Source organism: Lissotriton helveticus, chromosome 2_2, assembly GCF_964261635.1.
Source record: "Lissotriton helveticus chromosome 2_2, aLisHel1.1, whole genome shotgun sequence".
Classification (NCBI taxonomy): domain Eukaryota; kingdom Metazoa; phylum Chordata; class Amphibia; order Caudata; family Salamandridae; genus Lissotriton; species Lissotriton helveticus.
Window position 1 is genome coordinate 372,820,989 of NC_136060.1, and position 26,509 is coordinate 372,847,497.

At 42.1% G+C, this 26,509-nt stretch overlaps 1 protein-coding gene across 2 annotated transcripts in view; it reads right to left on the bottom strand.

Annotated features, from left to right (window-relative positions):
• HTT (huntingtin) overlaps positions 1-26,509 on the bottom strand; it is a 1,924,961-nt gene that overhangs the window by 1,363,849 nt on the left and 534,603 nt on the right. For both annotated transcript variants that reach the window (XM_078678546.1, XM_078678545.1), the window contains 3 exons: positions 24,946-25,046; positions 21,905-22,051; positions 2,141-2,261 (listed from right to left, as the gene is read on the bottom strand). In XM_078678546.1, coding sequence (XP_078534672.1) covers positions 2,141-2,261; positions 21,905-22,051; positions 24,946-25,046 — 369 coding nt within the window. The remainder of the gene's footprint in view (positions 1-2,140; positions 2,262-21,904; positions 22,052-24,945; positions 25,047-26,509) is intronic.

Consider the following 26,509-nt stretch of genomic DNA (forward strand, 5'->3'; position numbering starts at 1 on the left):
TGCCTCAAACGGATTACGTTACCCAATAAGCATCTGTTCTTGGCATGTAGAGCTTTAGATTCACATGCGCCCTCACACCTCCCTGGACACCTGTAGTTGTTGCACTTCTCATTATTTACGTTATCTATGCATGGTCATCTCTTTACTACACTCACTTACTCCATTCTCACCCTCTTGCGGGAAAACAATCTAACAATGGAGTTGATGCCCATGCGCACTATCACCGAAAGGATGAGTCACCTTAACTAGTCACTGGAAAGACTTCTTCGAAGAAAAACAACTTGAAAACATCCAGACCCATCACTAGATGGCAGGAGTATGCAAAGCATGTGTATCTACAGCACACGTGCCGCGAACATGTATTTTCAGAATTCATAATCTGACATTTGGAGGATAATTGTTGAACTTCCAAACTAGTAAGTAACTTTATTCATGCATAGTTATTGAAAATCATTACATGTACATAAAAGCATACCAAAATATTGCCATGATTATACAATGTAGCCACTGAAACATTATGGTTAAAAAATACAATGAGTCAGTGCACAATATCACATTTAACTTTGAACAGTTAAAACTTCACAAAACAATTTAATACGGTCAATTAAAATACTACACCTGATGTGATAAAAAATTAAGGCGGCCTGCTTCACGGGAAACCTTTTTTTCTAGTAGTGATAAAGTGTGTGCGTGCTAGAAAAACTTTTGCCATGAAGTGCATCTATTTTACTATATACTAAATTAAATACTGTTTTCCTTGACTAGAAGGTCTACTGAAGTTGAGGGGAGAGCGATTTCAATGTATACCACAATCCCGGGCCTAGTCATGTTAATCACTTAAAAAGTACAAAATACTGAACAGACTACAGAATACAAATCTGCTGTGTGCCTACAACCTCTGGGAGGAACCAATGTTCTAATCTCAAATGGAGACACCGGTTCAAAAGTCAGATACTGGCGTTCACCAGCTCCTTAGCAGCTACATTCAGAAATCTTACTGTTTTATACACCAGTCGCACAGAAGCTCCCCCAGTAAGGTAATGACAGCTGGTCGACATGACCTGATTTGCAGAGCTCTTGAAATAAGGCATATGAGTCTCTGCCTCTGTGTTACCAAACACACAGCAAATGAAGCAAGGAATACATTTTTCTGGCCAAGGAGTCAACACTCTGAAGTTGGCAAGGGGGGTGTAAGATCCTTCGATGCGAACATGGCAAGACTTAATAGCAGGGGTTCATGTTTCTTGGGTTCTGGGAGATGCACAGATAAATACGGCTTGGAATCCCCAGCTGCGTACGATGGCAAGACCGCCCATGCATTCCTTTTACTTGCTAAGTAGCCTTGTCCATGACAAAGGATGACAATTTAGCAACTTTTATCTGTAATACGTTTAAAAGCAGCATAATCCATGGGGGTGTGCCAAGCGTCTTCTAGTTGCAATGCTGTGATTGAGTTCTATAATGATGAGAACGCAGAATTCTTTATGTGAACCTGCCTTTCTATTTCCACCAAACACTGATGTTCAAGCAAGTTTGCTTCGGCTGCCATTGTCCTCCAGCAAAATTTTACCAGGGCACACTGCCTGCATGGATCCTGGTGGAGTAATCCAAATATAAGTCTGATTTGGGCTTGTGACACGTACCTTGCCATTGAAAGAGTTTTTAACAAAAGGCTTGATTGTAGAACTTCCAAAATATATCTGAAGCGGATATTTAAGTGAAAAATGATGTGGTGCTAGGGAGACGTTTACTTAAACTCCTTGTTGCCTTGGGCACTGAAGCTATGACTTATTTATTACCCATACAGAGGCATTCCACATTGATAAAGTGTTTTTACATTACTGCTGACAACTCTGCCTGGTGAACTGAGGTGATCACGGCTGGTAATCCTGCATGAGGTGGCCACTAACGTAACTGATGTGGGCACTATTACAATACTAATGTGGTCACTATTACAACACTAATATTATTTATTAGTAGCTCTGGATGATTTTCATTAAACACATGTGGCTCTTATTAAAGAAAGGTTTGGAGACCCATGGTTTAAGCTTTGCTACAAATCTATTTCTCAAAAATAAGACTTTGTTCAAGGTAGGAAACATCTCGGACTAAAGAAGGTAATAAACATATAAATACTCACTGTAAGTGATCGCGTAGTTGATGTTGTTAAAGCGTGGGATACGGCTGTGATAACTTTTGAAAGGTTATTTTCCAAGCTAACATCGGTTGCACTTTGAACAATATTAAAACCTCTGTATATTCTAAGAAAAACAAAAGAAACATTTTCAAAGAAATTCAAAGGAATCTTTTTTAAAAACCTCTATATTACGAAACAAGTATATTTGAATCAGTGCTTACAATGGGTTTATTGCACAAGTCGTGCATTAAAAAAAAATACTGCATTGAGAATACCATCACTACATTTTCATAAATATCCAAGTCATCAGGGTCTCCAGCTAGTAGCTGGTGAGACGCAGGTAGCTCAATTGCATCTACAATATATATTATTTAGTGCGCTCATAATCCGCCTGAAATAATTTTCAACAGTTTGAGGCCTACTCACAAAAAAGTAAAACTACACTAGGATTTTTAGGTGTTATGTACCAGTCGGCACGAGCCACCTAAAAGCAAAATACCTTTTGTGGGCTTACCAAGACTTACAGTGGGCATACAGCCTGGCAACCGCGTACCATTGGTTGGCTTTATTGTCATTGTAATTTGTTTTCTTAATATTTTATGGGTTGCTTTCTTCTTCTTGTGTATGTCCCTCCCATAAAGCATACACTATTTACTATTCTTTTGACTGGATGACCTGTATCCTTCCCCTGCTCACTTTTAGGGAACTACTGTTTTTCTTTTTGGTGAAGCACTCCACAAAGGTTTTTCAGCTCTCTTGTGGGCTTCTCGCTCTCAAAACTCCACTGAGCTTCGAGTTGCTCTCAAACTCATGTACTTGCCTTGACCCACTTTCACCCCATGTTGCTCTTTCCCTCCTGATCTGCTTTTCCATTCACCTGCTGAGAACTACCCATTGCTTCCTCCTACCTGGTCCTTCATTGCTCTCCCACCCATCGCGTTTTTTTCAAAAGAATTTATGTTTAACACTTTTTATTTGATATATTATGCTTACACATACTCTCACCAACATAGGCTGGCAAGACTCACATTAATAAGCATGTATTTATGATGGAGAAAGGAAAAAAAGAAGGAACTCAACATAATATTCCACCAATCCTAAGTGTCTCCCTCCTCACAAGTTTCGAGCAACTCCTATTTGGGAGACTTTATGTTGTATCAGGCTTTTTGTTTTTACACCCCTTACCCACTAGTCCATTCTCATATATCTCTCCTCACAATTGTAAGAGTTCTTCTAGAATCAGGTGAAGCACTCTGAGAAATCTGGGACATGGCAATTCCCTGAGTTCCTTACATAGGTAAGTCAGCACAGGTCTCCAATCTACTGCATGTGCCTTTTGAGCCAAGTCAGTTTTTCCATGACCGGAATTACCACATCTTGTAAATCGAGGCCTGCCAAAGTGAAACGTTTTCTGTTGACATGACAGGACCATCTGTAGTTATGGTAATAAGTGCAGCACTCCCTACTACAATAACTATTTTTTTTGCCTCCGAGTGTCTCCAGTGATCTTTCTTTCCCCTTTATATGGTGCCCTCAGTCTTATTTATTCCTGGGTCTCTGGAATTTTCACTTGATAGATTTCTTCGAATAACCCTCCAATAAGTCTTCCAATATATGATAAGTTTACTGCAAACCCATATGATAGGCGTTACAGTCCCAGCTTCAGTACAGCCCCTTCAACAGCCTGTCCCTGCACTGCATCTCATTCATGCATCTTGGTTATGGTTGGGTACCAGCACAATGGAATCTTTCAGAACATTTCGCTCCCTTTTGCACATCACATAGTTTTGTGTTTTTATCTATATATGTTTTGCTATTCCTTCTCTGTGTATGGTTTTCCCAGCTACTTTTCCCACTTTTTCCGGGCCGCTGATTGCTCTACCTTGTGGCCATCAATCAGAAATGTAAATAAGGAAGATAGAAGGTGCTTGTCATGGTTCACAAACTACTTTCCAGTTTTCAAAATTTGTAAAATCTCTTGAGTTTTTTATTTTGATATCTGGTGTGTGAGGAAGGGTGGGTCAGTAAGGAATCTGCGGATAGACAGTCTCTCCCAGATAAGGCATTATCCAAGGTAAGTAAATTGTTCATTTGATAGACAGTTCTAGCTGTATATTCTTGACCTTAGAATAGATACCAAAGCAATACTTCCCCGGAGGAGGGTCTGCAAAATGATTTCACAATTGAGAGTCCTGCAGGACCGAGCGGGCGAAGGGGCCTGTCCCTATGGACCTGACTGTCCAGGCAGAAGTGCTTAGTAAATATGTGCAGAGATAACTACATTTCTCCCTGGGAGATGTCTCGGACCGGAACATCATGTGCTAATGCAGTGGTCTCAGCCTTGGCTCTCAGGGGGTTGCTTCTTAGCGAATGCATAGCAGATATTGATACGGAGCACAATCATTCAATATGGTCAGTTTTTGTACTGCCTTCCCTTTCTGGGCTCCGACATACCCAATGAAAACTTGATCATCCATCCAGATCTCTTTTGTACGGTCAAAGCAATGCCCTTTTGGGTCCAGTCGGTGGAGTTGCTCCTCTTCCTTACAAGGATGAGATGGAGCGTAAAAGGTAGGGAGAGTGATTGACTGGCCTACGCGAAAGACAGTGACAACTTTCAGTAGTAATGGGACCAGCTTGTTCGGAAAGATGCTGAGGCGTAGAGGGTGCTGCTCACTGACCCTCTGGGCAGATGTTATTGCCACTAGAAAGGCCGTCTTGATAGAAGGGAACCTGGTAGGACAGTTGTGTAGAGGCTCAATAGGAGCACACTTCAGAAAAGTCAGAACTAAATTTAGGTCCCAGTGAGGCACGACGAAGGGAGATGATGGAACAAGTGCTGGAGACCTTTTAGAATCCTATGTATAATAGGGGACTTGAAAATTGATGACTGACCTGGCAACCGCAGAAATGGCAGAAATATGGCATTTAAGGTGCCCAAAGCAGAGTGTTGCATGGCAACAGAAGGACTTTGAGAAAGGGGGGCAGAAAGGGAGTTAACCTGTTTTTCTGCACACCATGCCACAAACTTGCCCCAATGGACGACGTATGCTGTTTTGTTGGAGGGACGACTGGCTGCCAAGATGACATTTTAGACTTCGGGCGGAACGTTCTAAGCTTTCAATTGTAGCCACTCAATCTCCACGCATGAAGGCAGAGCACTGACCGGTTCGGGTGGAGAACACTCCCCTGCTGCTACAACAGAAGATCCTCCAAAGGGGATAACCTCACCGGAGGATCAAAGGCCATGCTCAACAGCTCAGAATACCAGACTCTGAGCCCACTCTGGAGCCACAAGGATGACTTGGACACGGGGCAGAAAGTTATATAGGAAGCCTGAGCTCCACTGGAGACAAAAAACATCTGAGCAAGAGCGGCCTTGGAAACGCCAGCATGCAGAACTACTGACATTTGGTACTCTTGTCGTCTGCAAACAGATCCAATCAAAGTTCTCCCCACTGCTGAAAGAGATCTTGCATCACTTACGGTTGGAGATGCCACTCGTGTTCTGATAGGCATCTTCAGCTGAGTTTGTCTGCTCTGGCATTCAGAGAACCTGCCAGGTGATGAACCACCAGGGAAATGCACTGACATTCCAGCCATTTCCAGAGATGCAGGGCTTTTTGACAGAGTCTACGACCACACTCTGCCCTGTTTGTTGCAGTACCACTTGGCGGTGGTGTTATCCGTCAAAATCTGCGCTAGCCTTTCCTTGATGGAGGGTAGAAAGGCTTTCAATGCAGACGGATCGTACGGAGCTCCAACAGGTTGATGTTGTAGTGTAGTTCTTATACCCCTTATAGGCTCTGAGCATTGGAATAATATACACTATAGTTTTGACATAGAACGGAGGTCAGTATGTCTCTATTGAGTACATTAAACTTAATTACTTGTGTGTACCAGCCAGCTCAGAGGTCACTAGAATCTTCTAGAATGAACAACCGCATAAACATTACAACTTTGTTTCCCTTAGAATCGGAACAGTTCTTCTCAGAATCGTGGAAACAATAGATAACAGTTTCACTTAGTCAATCGAGCATGCTTCGTTTCTACAGAGTTACACAGAAATAGGTAGACGGGCATTTCAATAAAAACAGTTTATTGAACAGTCTTATTACTTGTGCAAGAGATATGAGCTGCTACAATCGTTAGACAGAATGCGAAGTATAATATGTACAGCGTTAGCAGTAAGATAAAATAATACTGCATTAGCGTGGTTTGTAGCTATGACCTATTCATAAAAATATATACATAAATAACATAGGCTAAAATGTAAATACTTATCTGGTGCTTCTAAATAGTTCTACCCCAGTGTACCTAACCTAAGTGTAGTACGAGGTAAGAATTAGGTGCTGTTTTCTGAAGTATTGCTAGCTATAGTTTAGCTTTGCCAGAGTTGCCAAGAGTCCCTCTAGGTTCAAGTCTGCTCCATACGTTGGAATGAGAGAGGTTGGAATCTCTTTCCGGGTCTCAATTTCTAACACCCAGCAAGGGTAGTCAGAAAAACTGGAGCTAGATTCTCTGCGAGGAGGATGACAGCGTCTGGTCAGTGTGTCAGACGGGGACTCGAATTCCTTCTGAGCTTGCCGTGACGAGCTGTGTAGCCGAGCCATGCAAGTATGCAGCCGTGACTTGCCATGGCAAGTGAAGGTATATTTATACCTTGTGTTTAAGAATGCCAGTACTGACGTAAAAGTCAGGCAGAGGAACGGCATTAACGTACCCCTAAGGAATAGATGTTCATGCATAATAAATGAATTTTTGCAGAAATCAATAATCCAAGCGGGGGAGTCCTAAAGGCTTAAGAGTTTGCTTTTCCAAGAACTGCTTGTGACGTGGATGGACGGATGTAGGTGGCTAAACCTGTATTTGGTTAGCATGGGAAATGCCTAAATAGGGGTTGGATTTCTATGCTTAAATAAGGGCAATGTGAATTGTGCCTATATAAGGACATAAATCGAGAAACCTATATACAGTATCTAAATCGTCACACAACACCCACTCCAGTTTCGTATGAACGACATTACTAAATTCTATACATGCTAAACATATCTAAAATAGAGCTTTACATGAATTACTAAAAACATGTCTAAAACACATTGCAAAAAATGCATTAAAGCTGTCGCTATGCATGAGATGCAATGGTGCTGTACATATCAAAACAATGTTTCATTCTAAGCATATATTTTTAGTTAATGCTCAACAAATGAATCATAAATATATATACACATGATGGAATGGGTCATAAATACAGAAGAAAAAATGCCGAAACCATTTCATGTCAGGTAACATAAATCAATTTGTTGTGGACGAGGTGACATATTGTCTCTGGAAGTTTTTTTAAAGAATTCTGTTCTCTTTGAATAGTTCTACTATAAGCAGATTACTGTGCCAGAAAAATTCTAATTTAGAAAAAACAAAATCATCATAGGAAAAAAGTTACTAAGTTAGTCTCTGTTTTAAAAAAATGAAGGCCAAATTCAGAGTTTCTCGGTATACTCTGTGCTAAATCAAAAGTCAGTGTGTGGGCTTGGAGAAAACAAGAACTCTTCCATTTCTGTAGACACAAATCGTCTACCGTTATAGGTGAGAGTTGGAATACCCATTTAGAAGATTAACCGCACATAGATGTGAACTATCGCCTTCAGCATTTGGAGCGTCAGCAATGTCCGTATCCGATGTTACCTGCGTGCCTGTTTCCTCTCGTACCTCAGCAGTAGCAATTTGCGTCTGTGAGATCTCAATGAATGCCGTCATCAGGATTGGTTGCCGCTGGGGACAACACACAACATGGGCCGTTACCGGGTCCAGCAGAGTATCGACATCCATAGGCATGACTGATGGGAGTGTAAGACAGATGTCTAGCACGCATTCTTCACCGCAAAGCAGGCAGCGTAGAACAGGTAAGATGCAATCTTGTCAGATTGGTCTGAATGATAGAAACAATGTGGTATTTAATTCTCATAGACTAGGCAAACCAAAAATTTGGACGATGCGCTCACGACACTTCATCTCCAGTAGAGTCTTCGCTATGGTGCTTGGAGTGACGCTGGTGATTTGGCGTGCCATTTCGGAGCAATAGGAATAAAAACGGGATACCTGCAACGAGTGCTAAAAGTAGTGGCAGTCCGCCAAACACAGAGTGCACAAGTTTGGAATGATTCAGAGGACTGCTTCAAAAGGTGCTAACAGTCCTGAACACAAGTACTTAAATACATATACAATACCGCTAGAGTCAGACATGTTTAAGGTACGTCCGAGCAATTCTGAGAAATGTATAGGGCAGTTTGTATTAAAAAAGGCATGTATCTCGGCTAAAGTCCTTGCAACTTGTAGATCATAGGTTTCTTTGGCCGTGGTGAGAGGCACGGTTTGTTGCAACAGAATGACTTTCATTCTGCTTAGTGTATTAATTCGTATAGAAGAGATGTTCAGTGAAGGCCATAGAGGCGACTCCCTGGCTGCCTTTATTTAGGGGAACAAGACTTGCATACAGCAAGTGACCCTGGATATAACCGTTACTAGCTATGAAGTGCCTGGCAACATGCCATAGCAGCTGTGATCATTCAACATAATGTAACTTCCATTCGAAAGTTGGCCAAAAATTGGATTAATCACTGCAGCTGGTGAACCTTGCAGGTGTCAGGATAAGTTTGTAGCGGAACCGTTAAAGGCCCTGTGTCAGTTAATACCCTGACATAGGAGAGAACCGCTTAGTGCGTTTTCACAGTTTGTACCGCTAAGAAACACTTCACGTTTACCAACTCCAACATCTGTGTGTGTAAGGTAAATCCCAGGATGTCTTGATGTATTCTGCACCCAACCTTTCATATCTGCCTGCTGGTATATGTTTTAGGCAATACTGAAAATGGAAAGTTGTAACAGGCAGAGTAATTTTACCATGTAGGATCCTCTCAGTAGCTGTTTTTTTCTGCCACTGTAAATGGTAATTTTTCCAGTTTTTCAATGCTCAGCACCATAGAGTCTGCTCCCCTTTGTGCCAGTTTGCTCTGTTTATCAGTGAGTTTGAATTCTGAAAACAGTGACGTTGTGTTGATTAAACGCCAAGGCACATAGCCTGCACGCAAGTTTTGTAGCATCCAGTCTAATAGCATGATAGAAAGTAATTGAGACTGACCATATTGCAGCATGACCAAATCTTGTTCCATGATGTCCATGGCAGAAGATAGCATGCTGTCCAATTAATATATCCTGGATGACAGAGTCGTTAACCCATTGTCGACTACAGCGAGAGATTTCTCTAAATTAATACGATCAATTTCTTCTATTCTTTCTGCAGTTTCTGATTGGGTAACCTTCCATATTTCATTATAAGCAGAGTAGATACCGGCACGTATGAAACGTTTTTGACGCAGTTTACTTGGTCCTAGCAAGAATTTCCTAAGGTCTGCGCCTTCTTTAAGTAAAGATAAATGTTGTTTCACATCCTCTAGTGTAGCTTTCTGTAGCAAATCAATTCATAGTTTCCCTACACTGTATGTTGTTACTACCCCTGGATGCTGTCTTTGAACATATCGTGGGTCTAGCCTCTGGATAGTGAAACCCTGTGTTTTGTTCAGGAATCAATCTTGACAGTTGTTTGTGTCTGTGGGCCAGAGCAACCATTTTCTCCATTCAGGATCTGATCTGTTGTGATACAAAATAGTATGTACGTCGACCTCCCGCTGTGTAGTGCTATTACTTGCAGATGCAAGTATGGACGGAGTGTTCATGTCTTTGATCTTGGCTATCCCAAGGCAAGACGTTTGATGGACAGTGTCATTCAAAAACATTATTTGCTCAGGGATGGTACAGGCTCTAAACAAAGCTTCTACCCCCTGCACTTGCCAATCCTTTGTACCACAGACAGATCTTGTGTCAATGTTATCTTTCCAAAAGTCGAAACCCTGTCTAGACATTTTGGCAATAAAGGCTGCAGAATAAATCTGTTTTGTATTGGTTAACATATTTTTTGTTCCGGTCTTGTTCACAATTCTAAAGTAAAACGTTTCTGGATTTGACAAGTTGACCCTGAAAAATATGGAAACTTCTTTGCCAAGGTTTTTGAGCTACCCTTTGGAAGTGTAGGACAATGTTCCCATTGGTTAAACATAAATACATTTCTAGGTGATGCAGTTTTATGCAAGAATGACCATATTGGTTGTAACAATAAAGCTGTTCATAGTCTGATAAACCCTCTAAATATTCATGATTTGAGAATGCTGCAGACATTTCTAGATCAGACATCATGTTATTAACAGTCTCGAAGTCCCAATCATCAGAAAAGGTACTAGAGGTAATAAAGTCACTTAATGAAATTTTAAACAAGTGTGGAACCTTCAAAAGTTTCAACGGCCAAAAATGTCCTAATCCGTTTTGTCCCGAACTATACCCTCTGGTATAGGAACGGCTGTGATGTTTACTGCTGACAAGTCTCTTGCTTCACGATGGGTTGATTTGTGTGGCAGGAGAAGTAAGTTCACTCTTTTACTTGCTGTGTCCATTTGAATATATTTTCCATTTATCAGCATACCCATAGTCGGTACCAAAGCTAGCCAAAGTAGAAAGAAAAATATTCCCAAAACAATCCATAGTTCGATCCATGGTGAAACCAGATAAGTCTTTTTTTAGGTGTTGAAAAAAGTCAGTTGCTTGTTCTGTGAAAGTTCTTTGTGCTGGCGTTGTTTCAGGTTCGCTGGGATCTTCAGAAAACGTATCAAAGTTAATGAAATAGCCAGAGGCAGTTTTGTCAATGGTTGGAATTGCATCAGAATTCGTTGAAATCGCTGGAACCAGTTGATCACTTGCTACTTCGTTGTAGACAGGTGTATCAGGACGAACTGTTATTTGGGTCTCAAGAGGAACACGTTCCATAGCATTGTTGCTTAGTCCTTCATTTCGCACTGTAGAATCTTGAAAGGTGATGAGTCTCTCAGTTTAAACCTCTTGGATAGTAGCTAGAGGAGTGTGACTGCTACACTGTTTGGGTCCACTTGACCTACTGCTTAGTATCAGCCACATAGTGTGGTTTGATCAGGTTGAGGGACACAAATCTTTTCTCCTTTTTACCAGCAAGGGGTGGCAAAAGTACTGTTCTTGAACCGTGGATTGCTAGGACAGGTACTGGTTGTCTGTAAGAAGGCCGAAATTCCTTCTTGTCCGCGATCTTTTCTCTGACTAGATCCCGAGGCTTTGGGATCCAGACAAGCCTTGCTGGGACGGCAAGATTTCCCCTAGTGGTGGTTGGCTTCAGGAACACGTTGCTTCGTTTTGATCTTAGTTCATTTAAGTCCTGTAAAACAGCCAATCGATCTTTGATATCAAATTGTTTATTTTCCACAACTGTGCCTCTGTCAAGGTCCCGTACCAACATTCTAGTCCCAAATAGGAGCTCATATGGAATGACACCCCATAGAGAACTTCTTGGCAAATTGTTTAATGAGCGTTGGACCCCATAAAGAAGTTTGACCCACCCATCACCCAAACCTAATACCCTAGCTGTTATAGACTGCTTTATGTCCCGGTTTTTTCTTTCCACAACAGAATTTCCCTCATGATGGAATGGAGAAGAATACCGTAATGCTACGCTCAAACTGTCCATGGCTTCTTTGTAAGCTCGACAGCTAAACGCAGGGCTCTTGTCAGAGTGTAGTGTGCCTATTGCGTATGTGCCGATAAAGACTCGCAAATCTTTTATAACAGTTCGAGCGTCAGTCGAGCGCTGAGGCCACATCCACAGGAACCTTGACTTAGTATTTGTGGGACTGCATTTGTCCAAAGGGACGCCTGCACGTAGATAGTCTAATGCTGTCTAACAATGGTGTCTGTACTGGGCTGGCTACGCTGTAGTTAGGTGTCTGGTGGCGTTCTGTACTGTGATCTCTATTGCAGTCTATAGAGTTATTGATGAAGATGTGAATCAGTGTATTCATCCCTGGCCACCAGCACATCTCTTGTAAAGTTAATATAGTTTTAGAGATCCCCTGATGTATCAGACCCTCTCCCAGAAGTGCTTCATAAATCAAAGCTGCTCTTCATTCCATGTTTGGCATTACCCTATACCCCATTCCAGGGATTCGAGCAAATGGAACACAACGCTGCACCGCTGCCTTTGCTTGAAGCATTGACAGTCAGTATTATTTCACTGTCTATTTTCATTTTTGAACGAGTGATTGCAGCTAAGGAAGCAGTTTGCACAGCCCCCTTCGCGGCTTCATCAGCCAATGAATTCCCTTCAACGTGAACGCCATCAAGTTGATGACTCAGCGTGTGTATCACATGAGTGTTTTATAGTCTGTTTCGCAACTGAACTACTTGTTCCTAAAGCATTTTATGCTTGATGGTGCCACCTTTTGCATCTTTGAAACCATTTTGAAGCCAATTCTGTAAATATTCATTATATGATTGAACATAGTAAAAAGATTTGCACACTAGGAGTGTGGGGAATTCACGATCCGTATTTTCGAGTGCCATTTTGAATGCTTGTAGTTCAGCTCGCTCAGCTGTACAATCTCCTACAGATTGCATTTTTGTGACCATAGGTCTGAATTTGCCATCGCGCATACGACCTTTAACGATCGTGCATGCTGCAATATTAGCTTGTTTACCCCCGTTCATCGGGGTCCAGTAACTGAGGGCTCACGCAGGTACCAAGCGGGTGCCTAGCGTCCAGTGGGGTGTGCCAATTCGCTATCACCCCCCTCTCGAGACCTATAGTGCTCAGATTATTTGCACCAATTAATTTAACTCGGTTCCGCTCCATTGCGGAGGAATCCAGACAGAGTGTTTTTACATTTTTTAACACTAGTAACCTCAGGTTAGGGTGGGCCTTAGCGCGCCCATACCGCTGGGGTTCATCACTACACTTCACTGGTCCTGACGAATGCCTGACTAACCGCTCACACATAGGCAGAAACATGTTGACCACACTTCATGAATAATAATAGACCTTTAATTCTGGTCCGTTATCCTACACTTTTTTTATTTATGTCCAATTGGCAAAACTAATAAATTACCTTTATTGACACAATTTGGAAATTTTTAACTCACTTATTTCACATTTCACTATTCACTGAACCAGCTCCGCAGTAAACTGGCGTTGCAGCACACTAGGGTGGCACTCGGCCACTCCTGGTGGGGTCCTATGATGAAGCATGTCACCAACTAGGTTGGTGAGTGAGGGCTTTTATAACAACCTGAATTGGTTTTCCTCACAGGTAATCCGCACAGTGAGTGTCGCTACATTCTTGCTCTTTCCAAAACCTTTACTGGTATTACGCTCCTTTGTTGATTTTTTGCTGTACAATCTTCTACAGATTGCGTTTTTGTGACGATAGGTCTGAATTTGCCATCACGCATACAACCTTTAACGAACGCGCATGCTGCACTATAAGCTTGTTTACCCCCTACGTAGCAGATTGTGCAGATCGGTCAGTATAAATTATAAATTCGTACTGGTCAAGAGGGAGACTCTCAGTAGACAGAGGACATTCGTATTCGTATTGCAGGAATGCTTGTGGTTTTAAATAAAGATCAAAAACATATTCAACATCAGTTGCAGCAAGAGAATTAACCCATTGTATCCATCTTGGATGTAAATCTTTTGTATTTGGAATGCTCGCTTTTGTAAATGCTTCTAAGGCTGGTACTGGAGTTACGACAATAATGCGTTTCCCCCTGAGCTTGTACTCTTTCTTTTGCTAAAGCAGTTCAAATTGCTGTCAGAATTTTTTCTGTTGATGTAAATTTCATTCTGCTTGTGTGTACAAATGTGATTTGTATGCAATTAGTACTTTTTCACATTTGTTAAAAGTTAAGTAGGTGAATCCGCATTAACCCAGAATGATTCAGATCACTAAGTTGTGTACATTTACGCGTGTTTGTAAGTGTTTTGTTGCTAAAATGTCAAATTGAAGTGTACGCAGGATATCTGTGTGTTCCTGTGTCCAATATATTATTTTAAAATCAGGTTTGATTAATTTGTGGAGAGGTTTAACCCTTTCTGCGTAATTTAGAATGTAAGTTCTTCCAAAATTTAAGAAACCTAGAATCAACTACATTTTTCATTGTTTTTGGAGGTTGGAGCTGTGCAAACTTTTCTAAAAAGTTGGCTGCCAGGCTTTTGCCTTCACTTGAAAGCTCATATCCTAAGAAAAGGACATTGAGGTGGGCAATTCTTGATTTTTTAAAATTGAATTTGTAGCCCTCAGAGGCGAACCCCAGTATAATGGTGTTCACCGTGTTCAAGTGCCTGTCTAGGTCATCGTCGGTCAGATAGATATCATCAACATATGACAATGCCTCATCATCATAAGTTTGTAGTAGCTCTGTTACTCTTGCTGAGAATAACCCCGGGCTATTCTTGAACCGTTGAGGGAGTCGACAGAAGTGAAGGCGGGTCCCCATTATTAAGAAAGCTGTCAAATACCTACTTTCAGGTGCAATGTTTTGACAAAAGAAACAGCTAGAAATGACAAATGTGGTTTTATAATTTTTACGTACAATGTTATTCATGAATGCTGTACTGTGTGCATTTTGCACTGCAAATGTTTTAGAACAAGAGTTCAGGTGTCTGTAATCCAAAACTAGATATGTATTGTCTGGTTTGGAAACAGGAAACAGAGGATTGTTCATTAATGAGGTATTCAAGTTGATCTAAAATCTCCCTGACCAGTTTTTTTTACCTTCTTGCTTAATTGGGTACTGCATTGTGCAGTTGGTTAATTTTTTTAATGGATCTTGTGGTGAGGCGAGTCCTCATCCCATCCTACATGCTTTTTATATAATGCTGGGATTGGGCAACTGCCCATTTCCTGGCATAAGTATATTTTAAATATACTGGAACATGGTTGGAGAAGGCTGGCATAATGATGTCTTCGCCATGTGGGCACTCCCTGACAAATCCTGGAAGCCAGTCCTGTTCTGCTAGAAGTATATCATAACCCTTTGAAAGTCGCACCCAAAAGAGTGCTTTCACTTTTCTATGTATGTCTCCCTCCATCCGGAGTGTTATTTCATATAACCTATTTGGAGAACTAACCCTGGTGTCTGCAGTCTCAACTTGAATGCCTTCATTCAAGTCCACTTTCTCCAGAAGTCCCTTCAGGTTCTAGTGACCTATTGTTACTTCTGCTGCACTGTCCAGCATTGTCTGAGCCCATTCTCCGTTCTTGAGTTGTGTTCTCAGAATTCTCGGCATGTCTGATCTTCAGACCTGCTAACTATTCTTGGAGAATTGAGGTTTTGGTTTGTTTTTCTGAACGTGTTGATCGTCTTTGGACTTCACGCCTTCTTCCTTGTGGTCTGACCGCCCTCTTCTTTCGGATGTCTGTGACGATAGATAAAGACTGTACCCCAAGAGGTGCAATCTTCCAGATGTGGTGTGATCCCATTGGCAAGCAGATCGTTAAGATTCTGTGTTTCTCATACGGGCTAGTATTAGGAAATACTGCTTCGATTTGAGTAATTGTTTGAGCTATCCAGATTGGAATTTGTTCACGTTTTGTGTGCATTTTACCCATGACTGTGTGTAAAGTCTGTGGAGTGATTTTTAGCGTATTCTCCTAGTTAAAGGTTTGTTTTGGAATAGCTAATGATGAGTGTACTGTGAAAGTCCGCATGACATATTGAACTAATTGTCTGTAGATTTTGGTTAACTCATTGTGTGGAGTAAGTAATTCATCATTCGACATTTCTTTAATGTCAGGATGAGGTGTGTAGCCAGCTAAAATCGGTCATGTTGTTCCTGGTCTACCTAGTGGACCGAGCCAGGTAATGTGATTTAAATGTTTTCGGCCATGTTGTTCCTGGTGTACCTAGTGGACTGAGCCTGGTAATGTGATTTAAATGTGTTAGGGCGCCTTTAAACCAGAGAGAGCAGGTTCCTGGTATTGTGAGAGGAATTATAACATCCTCGAAAGGAATACATTCCTCAGGTGGTTCATCTTCTTTGTAGAAGTGAAACAAATGTGTTGCTGGATGTGATTCTGGGAATTCTATCTATGAGTAGAATACCTCTGTCTGATAAGATTCATGTGCCTCTATCACAAAACTGCTCTACCACCTCTTGGTGTTAGGCCATATTTTATAAGTTTTAGAGTGATGGCTCTCCTTAAATTCAGAGGAATGATTATAGCATTCTCAACGGTTTCATTAAAACCTGTATAATCAAAAGCTGCTGCGACCTCGTCGGGTACAGCCCCACCGGCTCCGGTGTTCGTCTCGTTATTAGACATTGTTTAATGAAAAATGCAGAGCAAGTTTCAAGGGAACAAAGATAAGGTGCACAATATTTTTGGAACACTGTATCCTTCAACGTTGAACAAACCAAACAGCTAATACATAGGATTTTGGTCCGACTCAGCTATGGCGGATAAAATCACTACCCACTCCAGACGTCTTATGAAGTATTATGAGTAGAGTTATATCCTGAGCTAACAGCAACAATCAGTAAAAGGTCATTTAAATAAATCACAAGGGAGATGGTCTTCGTCTCTTCAATTTATTCAGAAGATGTTCTTCTCAGGGCTATTGCTAGACTGCCGTATAATTGTTGAAAAAAAAATGGTGTCAACGTATAGTAGAAAGTGTTATCAGGATTAGAATACGGGAACCGGTTCCCGTTTACTCGTCGGATCACACAAACAGTCCGAGATAATAGTTTCTTTGGAGCTCTTCTGTGATTGTGATATTCTGTGTACGAGTCATAATTTACTGAATGAAGAGCCTCGAGCATTTTTCTAATCCTGATAACACTTTCTACTATACATTGACACAATTCTTTTCAACAATTATACGGCAGTCTAGCAATAGCCCTGAAGAAGTCTGTGGTCTATACCACCAAAGAAGAAACAAGTGTTGGCGGCTAGATTTCCTTGAGAGGAACATCTTCTGAATAAATTGAAGAGACAAAGACCATCTTCCTTGTGATTTATTTAAATGAACTTTTACTGATTGTTGCTGTTAGCTCAGAATATAACTTTCTTTTTGAATTATATGGGGTATTGAGCTTTCATTAGCCTTCCTGGTTGATGGTGGATGGCCATCACCTTATCCTTGCAGCTTGTTTGTACTGTGATCTCAGATATTGTTACAATCCTGCACAATTATCATCCAGCCATCCTCCGTTCCCTGTACTATTATGAGTAGAGGGTCTCTTAGAAAAGCACGACTGAGTTACTTCAGTATCTAGCATTAAATTAGTGCCTTACCAAACCGTAGGGCGCCATATAGTGTAGTTCCTGTAACCCTTATAGGCTCTGCGTATTGGAATAATATACACTATAGTTTTGACACAGGACTGAGGTCAGTATGTCTCTAATGAGTACATTAAACTTGATTACTTGTGTGTGCCAGCTAGCTCAGAGGTCACTAGAAACTTCTTGAATGAACAAGAAGGGATTAGTCTCGGACAACCGCATAAACATGACAACTTTGTTTCCCTTAGAATCGGAACAGTTCTTCTCAGAATCGTAGAAACAATAGATAACAGTTTCACTCAGTCAATCGTGCATGCTTTGTTTCTACAGAGTTACACAGAAATAGGTAGACAGGCGTTTCAATAAAAAGGTTTTATTGAACAGTCTTAATTCTCGTGCAAGAGATAGGAGCTGCTACAATCGTAAAACAGAATGTGAAGTATAATACGTACAGCGTTAGCAGTAAGATAAAATAATATTGCAATAGCATGGTTTGTAGCTATGACGTACATTCATAAAAATACATACATAAATAACACAGGCTAAAATGTAAATACTCATCTGGTTCTTCTAAATAGTTCTACCCCAGTGTACCTAACATAAGTGTAGTACGAGGTAAGAAGAAGGTGCTGTTTTCTAAAGTATAGCTAGCTATAGTTTAGTTTTGCCAGAGTTGCCAAGAGTCCCTCTAGGTTCTAGTCTGCTCCATACCTTAGAATGAGAAAGGTTGGAATCTCTTTCCGGGTCTCGATCTCCAACACCCTGCAAGGGGAGTCAGAAACACTGGAGCTGGATTCTCTGCGAGGAGGTTGACAGAGTCAGGTCAGTGCGTCAGGCGGGGACTCTAATTCCTTCCGAACTTGCCGTGGCGAGCCGTGTAGCCGAGCCGTGCAAGTATTCCAGCCTTGACTTGCCATGGCAAGTGAAGGTATATTTATACCTTGAAGGTGTTTAGGAATGCCAGTACTGATGTAAAAGTCGGGCAGAGGAACGTCATGAATGAACCCCTAAGGAATAGATGTTCATGCATAATAAATGAGTTCTTGGAGAAATCAATAATCCAAGCGGGGGAGTCCTAAAGGCTTAAGAGTCTGCTTTTCCAAGAACTCGTTGTGACGTGGATAGACGGGTGTAGGTGACCATGCCTGTATTTGGTTAGCATGGGAAATGCCTAAATAAGGGTTGGATTTCTATGCCTAAATAAGTGCAAAGTGAATTGTGCCTATATAAGGACATGAATCAGGAAACCTATATAAGGTATCTAAATTGACACACAACAATGTGGAGCCCAGATTCAGCTAGAAACCAGAGACCTCAGATCTCCACCTCTCCCAGATGGGTGCCCCAGCCCAGGAGTGACACATCTGTCACTACTGTCAGATCTGTTGGGGAAGGGAGAGGGGCCTGCCGCTGACCCAATCGCGGTCGGTTAACCACTGCTGCAGGTCTTTTGTAGTGCCCTTCGTGATCTGGACCATGCAGGAGGCATGCTACTGAAGCTGCACAAACTGAAACTTCAAATCCCACTGCAGAGCCTGCAAATGCCAGAAGGCTTGTATCACAAGCAGGATGCAGGCGACAATGGGGCCCAGTAGCCTCAGAGTCGGTCTCACCAAAATCTAGTGGAGAGGCTGAAACATCAGTATCATAGCCTGAATATCCTGGACTCGCCGTCAGGGAGAATAAGCCAGAAACTGCAGTGTCTAGAACAGCTCTCATGAAAGGGAGAATGTGAAAAGGGTTCAGGTGTGAGCTCTGCAGATTGATAGTTAACCGTAGTTTGGAGGTAAAAAAAATGACTGCCTGGGACGAAACCGCCTCCGACAGCCAGTGGTCGAGATAGGGGAAGACTGGAAACCCTGATTGCAGATGAGCTGCAACCACCGCCATCACCTTGGTTAACATTAGAGGGGTACTGGTAAAGCCAAAGGGGTGCACGGTGAACTGAAAGTGCTTGTAGCCTTCCATAAACCACAGGGAACATCTGTGGGCAAGCAGGATGAGAATGTGGAAGTAGACGTCCTGCAAGTCCAACGCTATCATCCAATCTCCCAGGTCCAGGGCAGACAGGACTTGAGCAAGTGTGAGCATTTTCAATTTCTTCTTTTTACACGAAGAACTGGAGAGGGTGCATGTTCTCTGATAGGACAGAGGCCTCCGTCCTTCTTGGGCACCAGAAAGTAGTGGGAGTAGAAGCCAAGACCTACTTCTGATGCCAGCACCCTCTCTATAGTTCCCTTGGCAGAGTAAGGAGATATAGTCCTTTGTCAGCTGTGGCATGGGTGGAAAGGTAGTTACAAAGGGGAGTAACCCCTTCGGACAATCTGGAGAACTCCGTGTTTAGATCTTATTGCTCTATACTGGTGCAGATGAAGGTGTATCCTGCCTCCCACTGGGTGCCCATGATGGTCGGTGAGAAACTAAAGAAGCTTGGTGGATGTGGCTGCCGAGACAGTGGTGAACTGGCCTGACCTCCAGCTCCTTGTCCCACAGGGTGTGTGTGTCCCACAGGGTCTGTGGGTACTGCCTTCTTGGCCACGCAGGGGCTGGGAAGCCTACACAGTGTGCTGGATGGGTGGGTAGATATGCAATTGGAAGCCCTTTCTCTGGCCACGAAAGCAGCAAAAGGCGGTCTGGGGCTGGTGAGGGGCCATGGAAAGGTCTCAAGACATGGCCGTAACTCTGCTGTCCTTGAAGTGCTCTAGTGTTGAGTCTGCCTTATCTCCAAAGAGACAGGAGCCATCAAAGGGCAAGTCCCGAAGCGAGGCTAGACATCCCCTGAAAAACCAGTGGTTCACAACCAGGCGTAGCGCCTAAGGGTCACTGATGCAGAAACGGTTTTGCCCAGTGAGTATGTCGTATCCAGCCCACATCGTATGGCAAAGTTATCAGAGTCCCTCCAGGCAGCAATAGCTTGGGAGAGTATGGCTCGGGCCTCTTCAGAGACCATAGGCAGCACCTGCACAACTGTGTCCCAGAGCAAGAGGTTCAAAGGGCATGCAGTGTTCACCGACCGTAGTGCCAAGCTGGAGGAAGACAACATCATCTTCTCGAAGGTATCCAGCCTCTGGTTCCCTGTCCGGTGGAGTGGTAGTTTGGAAGTGGAGGCTTAAACCACCAAGTTCTATAGGGGGAAGTGTCTTGTGAGGAAGTTGGGCTCTAATGGGGCAGGGAGATGCCAGCAGGCAACTGTCCTATCCTTTGCAGGACTTGGACCAGTCCCCGAATACGACATCAGTGAGGGCCTTCTTTGAAGGAGAGAAGCAGTTCAGAAGGACTGACTCCTGGCTGAAGCACCTCCATCAGACGCAGCACAATTGGCTCCATGTTGGAGTCAGGGATAAGAATGGTGCGGCGGTGCCAATGGGCATGAGGGACATCGGCAGTGGGACCTGAGCTAGGAAGGTCGAGGTGGCTAGACTAACATCGGTCTAGATCCTTCCATGGACTGATGGGGACCGACTGGCGCTGGGAGCAAAACCACAGGTGAAAAACCAGTAGTGGCCCCTCCTGACCCCTGCGGGGCCCGAGAGCATGTCAGCAGGATTGGTCACCCAAATATGAGGTGCATGGAGTCCGGTGAGGGTCAATCCGGCGACAGGAAACTCGGGGAGGTGCAAAGACGGCCCAGGCTCAACCATGGAGCCAGTCCTTAAATTTTGAAGTTCTCTTGTCTTGGACGACCTCAACAGACATGGCAAAGTTGAAGACCTGTTCAATTCCTTGTTTTTCTACTTTTTGTGGGACTTACCCAAACGTCCAGACGACTTCTACAGCAGCGATGAATGATGGCTCGCGACCGATCCCAGAATCGTCCTCTTGCCCGATCGAGTGTGGTATGTTGAGCGGCAAGAAGCTTGAGGGACCGCTCCCTCAAGGTCTTGGGGTGCATGGCGCAGCCATGGACGCATGTCTTGGCATCGTGGTCGCACTCAAGACACCTGAGGCAGATGAGGTGTGGGTTTGTCACTGACATTTGCAGGGGACAGTAGCCACATGACTTAAAACCAGTCTTCCTTGTTGACGTCCCTGCTACACCAAGAGACAATGTCTCTAAAATCTTCCACAAACGCTCAAAAAAGGTCAGTCAAAAAATGACTGGTAGTAGCTCTTCTCTGGTTCTGCACTGACTGGCGCAGAAAGAACAAACATCAGCGAACTGGGGTTGCGCCTATAAAAGCACCGTGCACGTCACTTCTCACATGGATGACAACACGTGAAGCCGAACAACGCCACCAACTGGCGCGCAGGGGTACTGCTCGAAATAATTTCCAGATCCAGTCTGTCGCCTGGGCATAATTCGAAAGTAAGGGATCTGCGGCTATTAGTCTCTATAGGATAAGCATGGGTTTACGGGTTTCAGCAGGATCACCGAAAGCAGGGTAGAATAGGGCACACATAATATTTCCATATTTCCTCAGTATGTTCAGAACAGTGCCAAAAAGGTCAAACATAGTAGCGAACCAGTGATAATGGACTTGGTCGGCATGCTATATAAAATTTAAACAAATGCACAATCAACTTTTCATGTTAATATAAAGGCAGCAAAAATAGGAATCATTGAACCTACCTGGTGATAGTGCTAACTGCAAAGAGAGATGGAGGTTGGGTTTCATGCATGAGGAGTTTCAAGTAGACACTGCTCTGGTCTCGTGCAACTGCTACTACTGGATCAGCCTGTCCTTGGTCACAATTAAAAAAGAGCTTTGGAATAAGTCTAAAAATCAAACACAGAAATTGAAAATTGGTCACAAGTTGCTTCTTGCAATGCAAATACATATGCATAACACATCTCCACAGAGGTTAACCTCACCTATGACATTCTAACCAGCTCTCTCCACATACAGCACTAGTGATCTTTTATCAACTTCACACCAATGTGAGATAAACACTAAAGTAGTAGTGAGGAATGTCATCCCATGTTTGTAAAACATTGTGGGACCTTATACAGTAAAGAGCAACCAACAGAAATGTCCCAAATCTAATGTAGGTACTGCTGCTAACCTAAATGAACAATCCACTAAAGTTCAACCTACAGACAAGAGTGATTAATTTTCACAACAGTCACCTAGGGCACTATATATCTCGCTTATAAGCAGCCCACCACAACAGTGAGGATGGAGGACAACTAAAATGGCTCATATAAACTGCTCCTACAGCTGGGCTTCAATCTTCGGAGTCCATGTTTGTGATTAAAAAAATGTTAACATATTATGATATTGTATTACCGTAGATCTTGAGCAATGAATCAAATTAGACTAAACTGTTCAGTTTCTCAGTGAAATGCTCCTTTGAGCCTTGAGAAACTAAGGCAGTGATCTATTTGTTACTGGTATACCAACTTGGAGTTGTGTTTTCTAGGAAGTATGTGAAACATAGGGCAGTTTCTCCAGCATCAAAGTAAGAAGATATTTAGTACTAAAGTATGAGACCTGAAAGGCCAATAAGATGAGAACACACATGGTTCTTCGTGATCGAGATAATACATAATTTATTTGAGCAGGTTCTCTACTTATGTGGGAAGGTCTCAGAGCGGAAGCCTTTGAAGGAGATGCTCGGTTCCAGAAAGGCTGAAACTTGGATCCTCTCTACACGTTATAGGATTGGGAACCCAGGCGATGAATCAGTAATTGTTAAGTTATCTTTCCCAATAATTCTAAGATGGGATTTATTTGATCACTTTTCAATTTTAGCTATGTAATTAGGTCTCTCACTTGTCAGCATGGACTGACTTAGTTTGCATGCAGAATTACACAAGGCTTGCCTTGGTCACAGACTCTAGGCCTAGTAACTTTGTGCACTGTAAAAACTATAACAAGCAGCAAAGGTGCTCTGTAAAGCACAGGTATGTTGCATTTCTTTCATTCCAAAAGGAGTTCTTATTTTCTACGACTAACGGGGAGCCGTTGGGGCCCTTCCCATAACAGAGTACAACATGCTTCTTAGCTGCATTTCCGTTTATTGACCGTCCAGGTGAGGACCCACAGAGACACATGTAAGGTATGAAAGATAAACTTTCCCAAAACGCACCACAAAATGTTTAGGATCTAAGACCAGACTTAGTCAAGTAATAAGCAAGACTTAATAAAACCAGTCTGTTATTAAAATGTCTCACCACCTGTTCTTATCGGGACACAGTGGTCTTTGACTAAACCCTACATCATGTCACTTACCACATATCTGTGCTACATATTTGCACTGAGTTCTCCATTGCCTTTACATGTGTTCACCTCATGTATTATAATATTAAATTTGTGAATTACATTTGTTTCATTCTTTATCTAGCCCCGTGCCAATGTCAGCATCATTCACTGTGCCTGAAAAACACATTGTTGTTAATGTCAGTACCGTTAATTTTATTTCTATTGGGCAATCATTTAGTGAAATCAATGTTTCAGGTACATTGTAGGTTGAAGTTCCATTTCAAATAGTTTAGCCTCGTTTTTGCTTTCAAATTTAAATGCTGGACCATAATTTCCAATTCTAGCACAGGTGAGCATAGGTTTTGTCGCAGAAGCAAGTCTTTCAGTACTATTTGTTGGTTATGGCAGCATTAATGAATTGATGGACTATGTCTTCAAACTCCTTCCGAGTGAGTACAAATTTAAATATCGCAGCAGGGAGCAGACTATCTGAGAACCCAAGGGTTTACACGGATTAAAATGCACGTCTAATGTTTCATCACCCTGTAAATATGTTTAAAAGTGTGCTAAGGATTTTTGGGATGCGTCTACAGGAATCATGAGCCTTGGCTCGATTAAGAATTGACAATACTACACAATGCTATGTCAGAATATATTGTTTACTTTCTTGGAAGAAGAAATGGGGTGGAACTTCACAGGGCTGTAAGAAAGGTTTAGGTGATAGGCAATAGGGCCTAGACCCAGAACGAGGATCCAGTCCAAGACTTCCCACCAGGTATGAATAAAAAAAATAGTCTTTTGCTGCTCAACTGGCATTGAAATCATCTTGTGTGTCCTTTCTAAATAAGTGTCACAACTCTGCAAGAGTTTGTTAATCAAGTATGAATCATAGAGAAAACTCAGAAAAAATATGTCATTCAGCGTAAAAAAAGAAGGACAACAGGGGAGTGCTCAGGGATCTTTTGCACAGTGCTAAAGAATGTTTCTGTATTGAAAACCAGCAAACGGAGATGCGTCACTCTGTGGAATTTAGGCCCCACAACTGCAGTAGGGTTCTCTGTTAATTTGTTTTTGTTGTTGTAGAGATCATTTTCTAGATTTTATCAGAACCAGGGAGATTCCATGATGGACAGTTCAAGAGCACAGAAGGAAACAGAAAGTATTACAGTTCTATCAATCAATTGATGTGGTTCCCTCCAAAATAGTTATGATGTATATAACGGTCACACATCAGTTAAATCAACTCTACACAGAGCCACAAATAGTGTATTTAAAACCAACTATTTTACGACAATGTACTTAGGATGAGTTACTAACTACAAAGGTACATAATATGGTTAATTGGACTGTAGGGTTCTAGGTTCAGTTCAAATGTTTATTTTCTAGCCCATAGATGAAATGTTAACATAAAAAACATACAAGTGATAGAAGGGTTCTATGGTGTTGGACCTATTATCACAAAAAATACCTTGCTAAGGATGTTGCAGCAACGTGTCGCACCCGGGGATCTTCATCACCAAGAAGATATAGAATCACATTATTAAGAACTCGATCCTGGATTTTCAGTAACTGCAATAATCAAACATGGAAAATTAAATTTGCAGGAGCAATATTGAAATCATGCAACACATCTTACATCTGCAAGAAATATGGTAACTCTTTTTTTTTGATAATCAACTTTATTGGTTTTATTGGTAACAGATAAATTCATTGGTAGCAGATCAAGCACCTTAAGAAGATGAAATACAATCGCGGATAGCCGACACAAAACATTGAAGCCCCAAATGGAGAGTGAGACATTCACATATTACTAAGCATGTACAAGCTTTAGTCGGAGCCTAACGCAGGTAACAAATTGAACCATTTACCCCACACTTTACCGAAGAGTTCGGGACAGCCCCTGGCCTCGAAGAGGGGCTCCTCCTGAGCTCCACACCAATCCACCCCTCTTTTCCATTTCCGCACAGTGGGCGAAATATGGTAACTCTTATCCTGAAATATACATGCTTTCAATGTAAACTATCCACCCATTTTCTCCAAATAATAGTTAGTTAGACTATTGCTGAGTTCAGGATAAATAATACTATAATAATTGAGTTGCTGTAGCTGCCTATCAGACAGTAAGAGTATTTTGATAGCCACTCTTTTTTTCCTGCAGCTCTTGCCATCTTAGAAATGCACTAGCACCCAAAATTGAGGAACATAAAACACTTTAAAAATCTCAAAACAGAAGTGGACCCAAACAACTCAACTGCATCGCTTGAAGTCACCAAGTAACTTAAGGGACGCCACAGACAACGTTACTGGTATATATATGCATGCACAGGCCATCAGTTGAAAAATACTTTCCCACCAACAACATTTTAAAGAACTACAGTATCCTTCACAAACATTTTTACAGCCAGTAGGTAACAAATTAAGTAAGGTAAGTGTTTTTTTCTGCTTAAAGGTCCTAAAAAAGCCAGGTTCCCAAAATCTCCACAAAAACATCATGTAACCAAAGCATGGATGGTGAGGCCGAAGTGTAAGCATCAAATACTATGCTATGTAAACACAAAGTGATGCTCAAGTGAATGTCTTACAAACCTGTTGCTGCGACACATCTTTGAATAGAACAGCAGTAGTCACTAATTAATGGTGAAATGTTGTGAAAATGCTATGAAGCAACAGTATAAGTTTCCAAAACACCTCTTAACATGTTGCTATGCAGGTCACTGTCCAACATAATACGCTCCGTTTAGCGATGCTTTAGACACTTCTTTTCAATGGATGGGCACTTGACCAAGTATTTTACGCTGCTAACTCATGAATGTACAGTAGCTGAGCACAGTGCAAAGGTGCGAGTCACATACTATTCCTTAGCACTCCAAGGCTAAAAAATGCTACACTGAAGCACTTCAGAAAGATAAGGGAGTTTAAGATGAAAGAACAGATGAACTACAGTGGTTCTTCTATAATGCACAAAGGTAACTTACTTGAAATGCAGACAGATTGGCAACTCAAAAGTCATGTTTCAAGTCAAAGACTTTAAA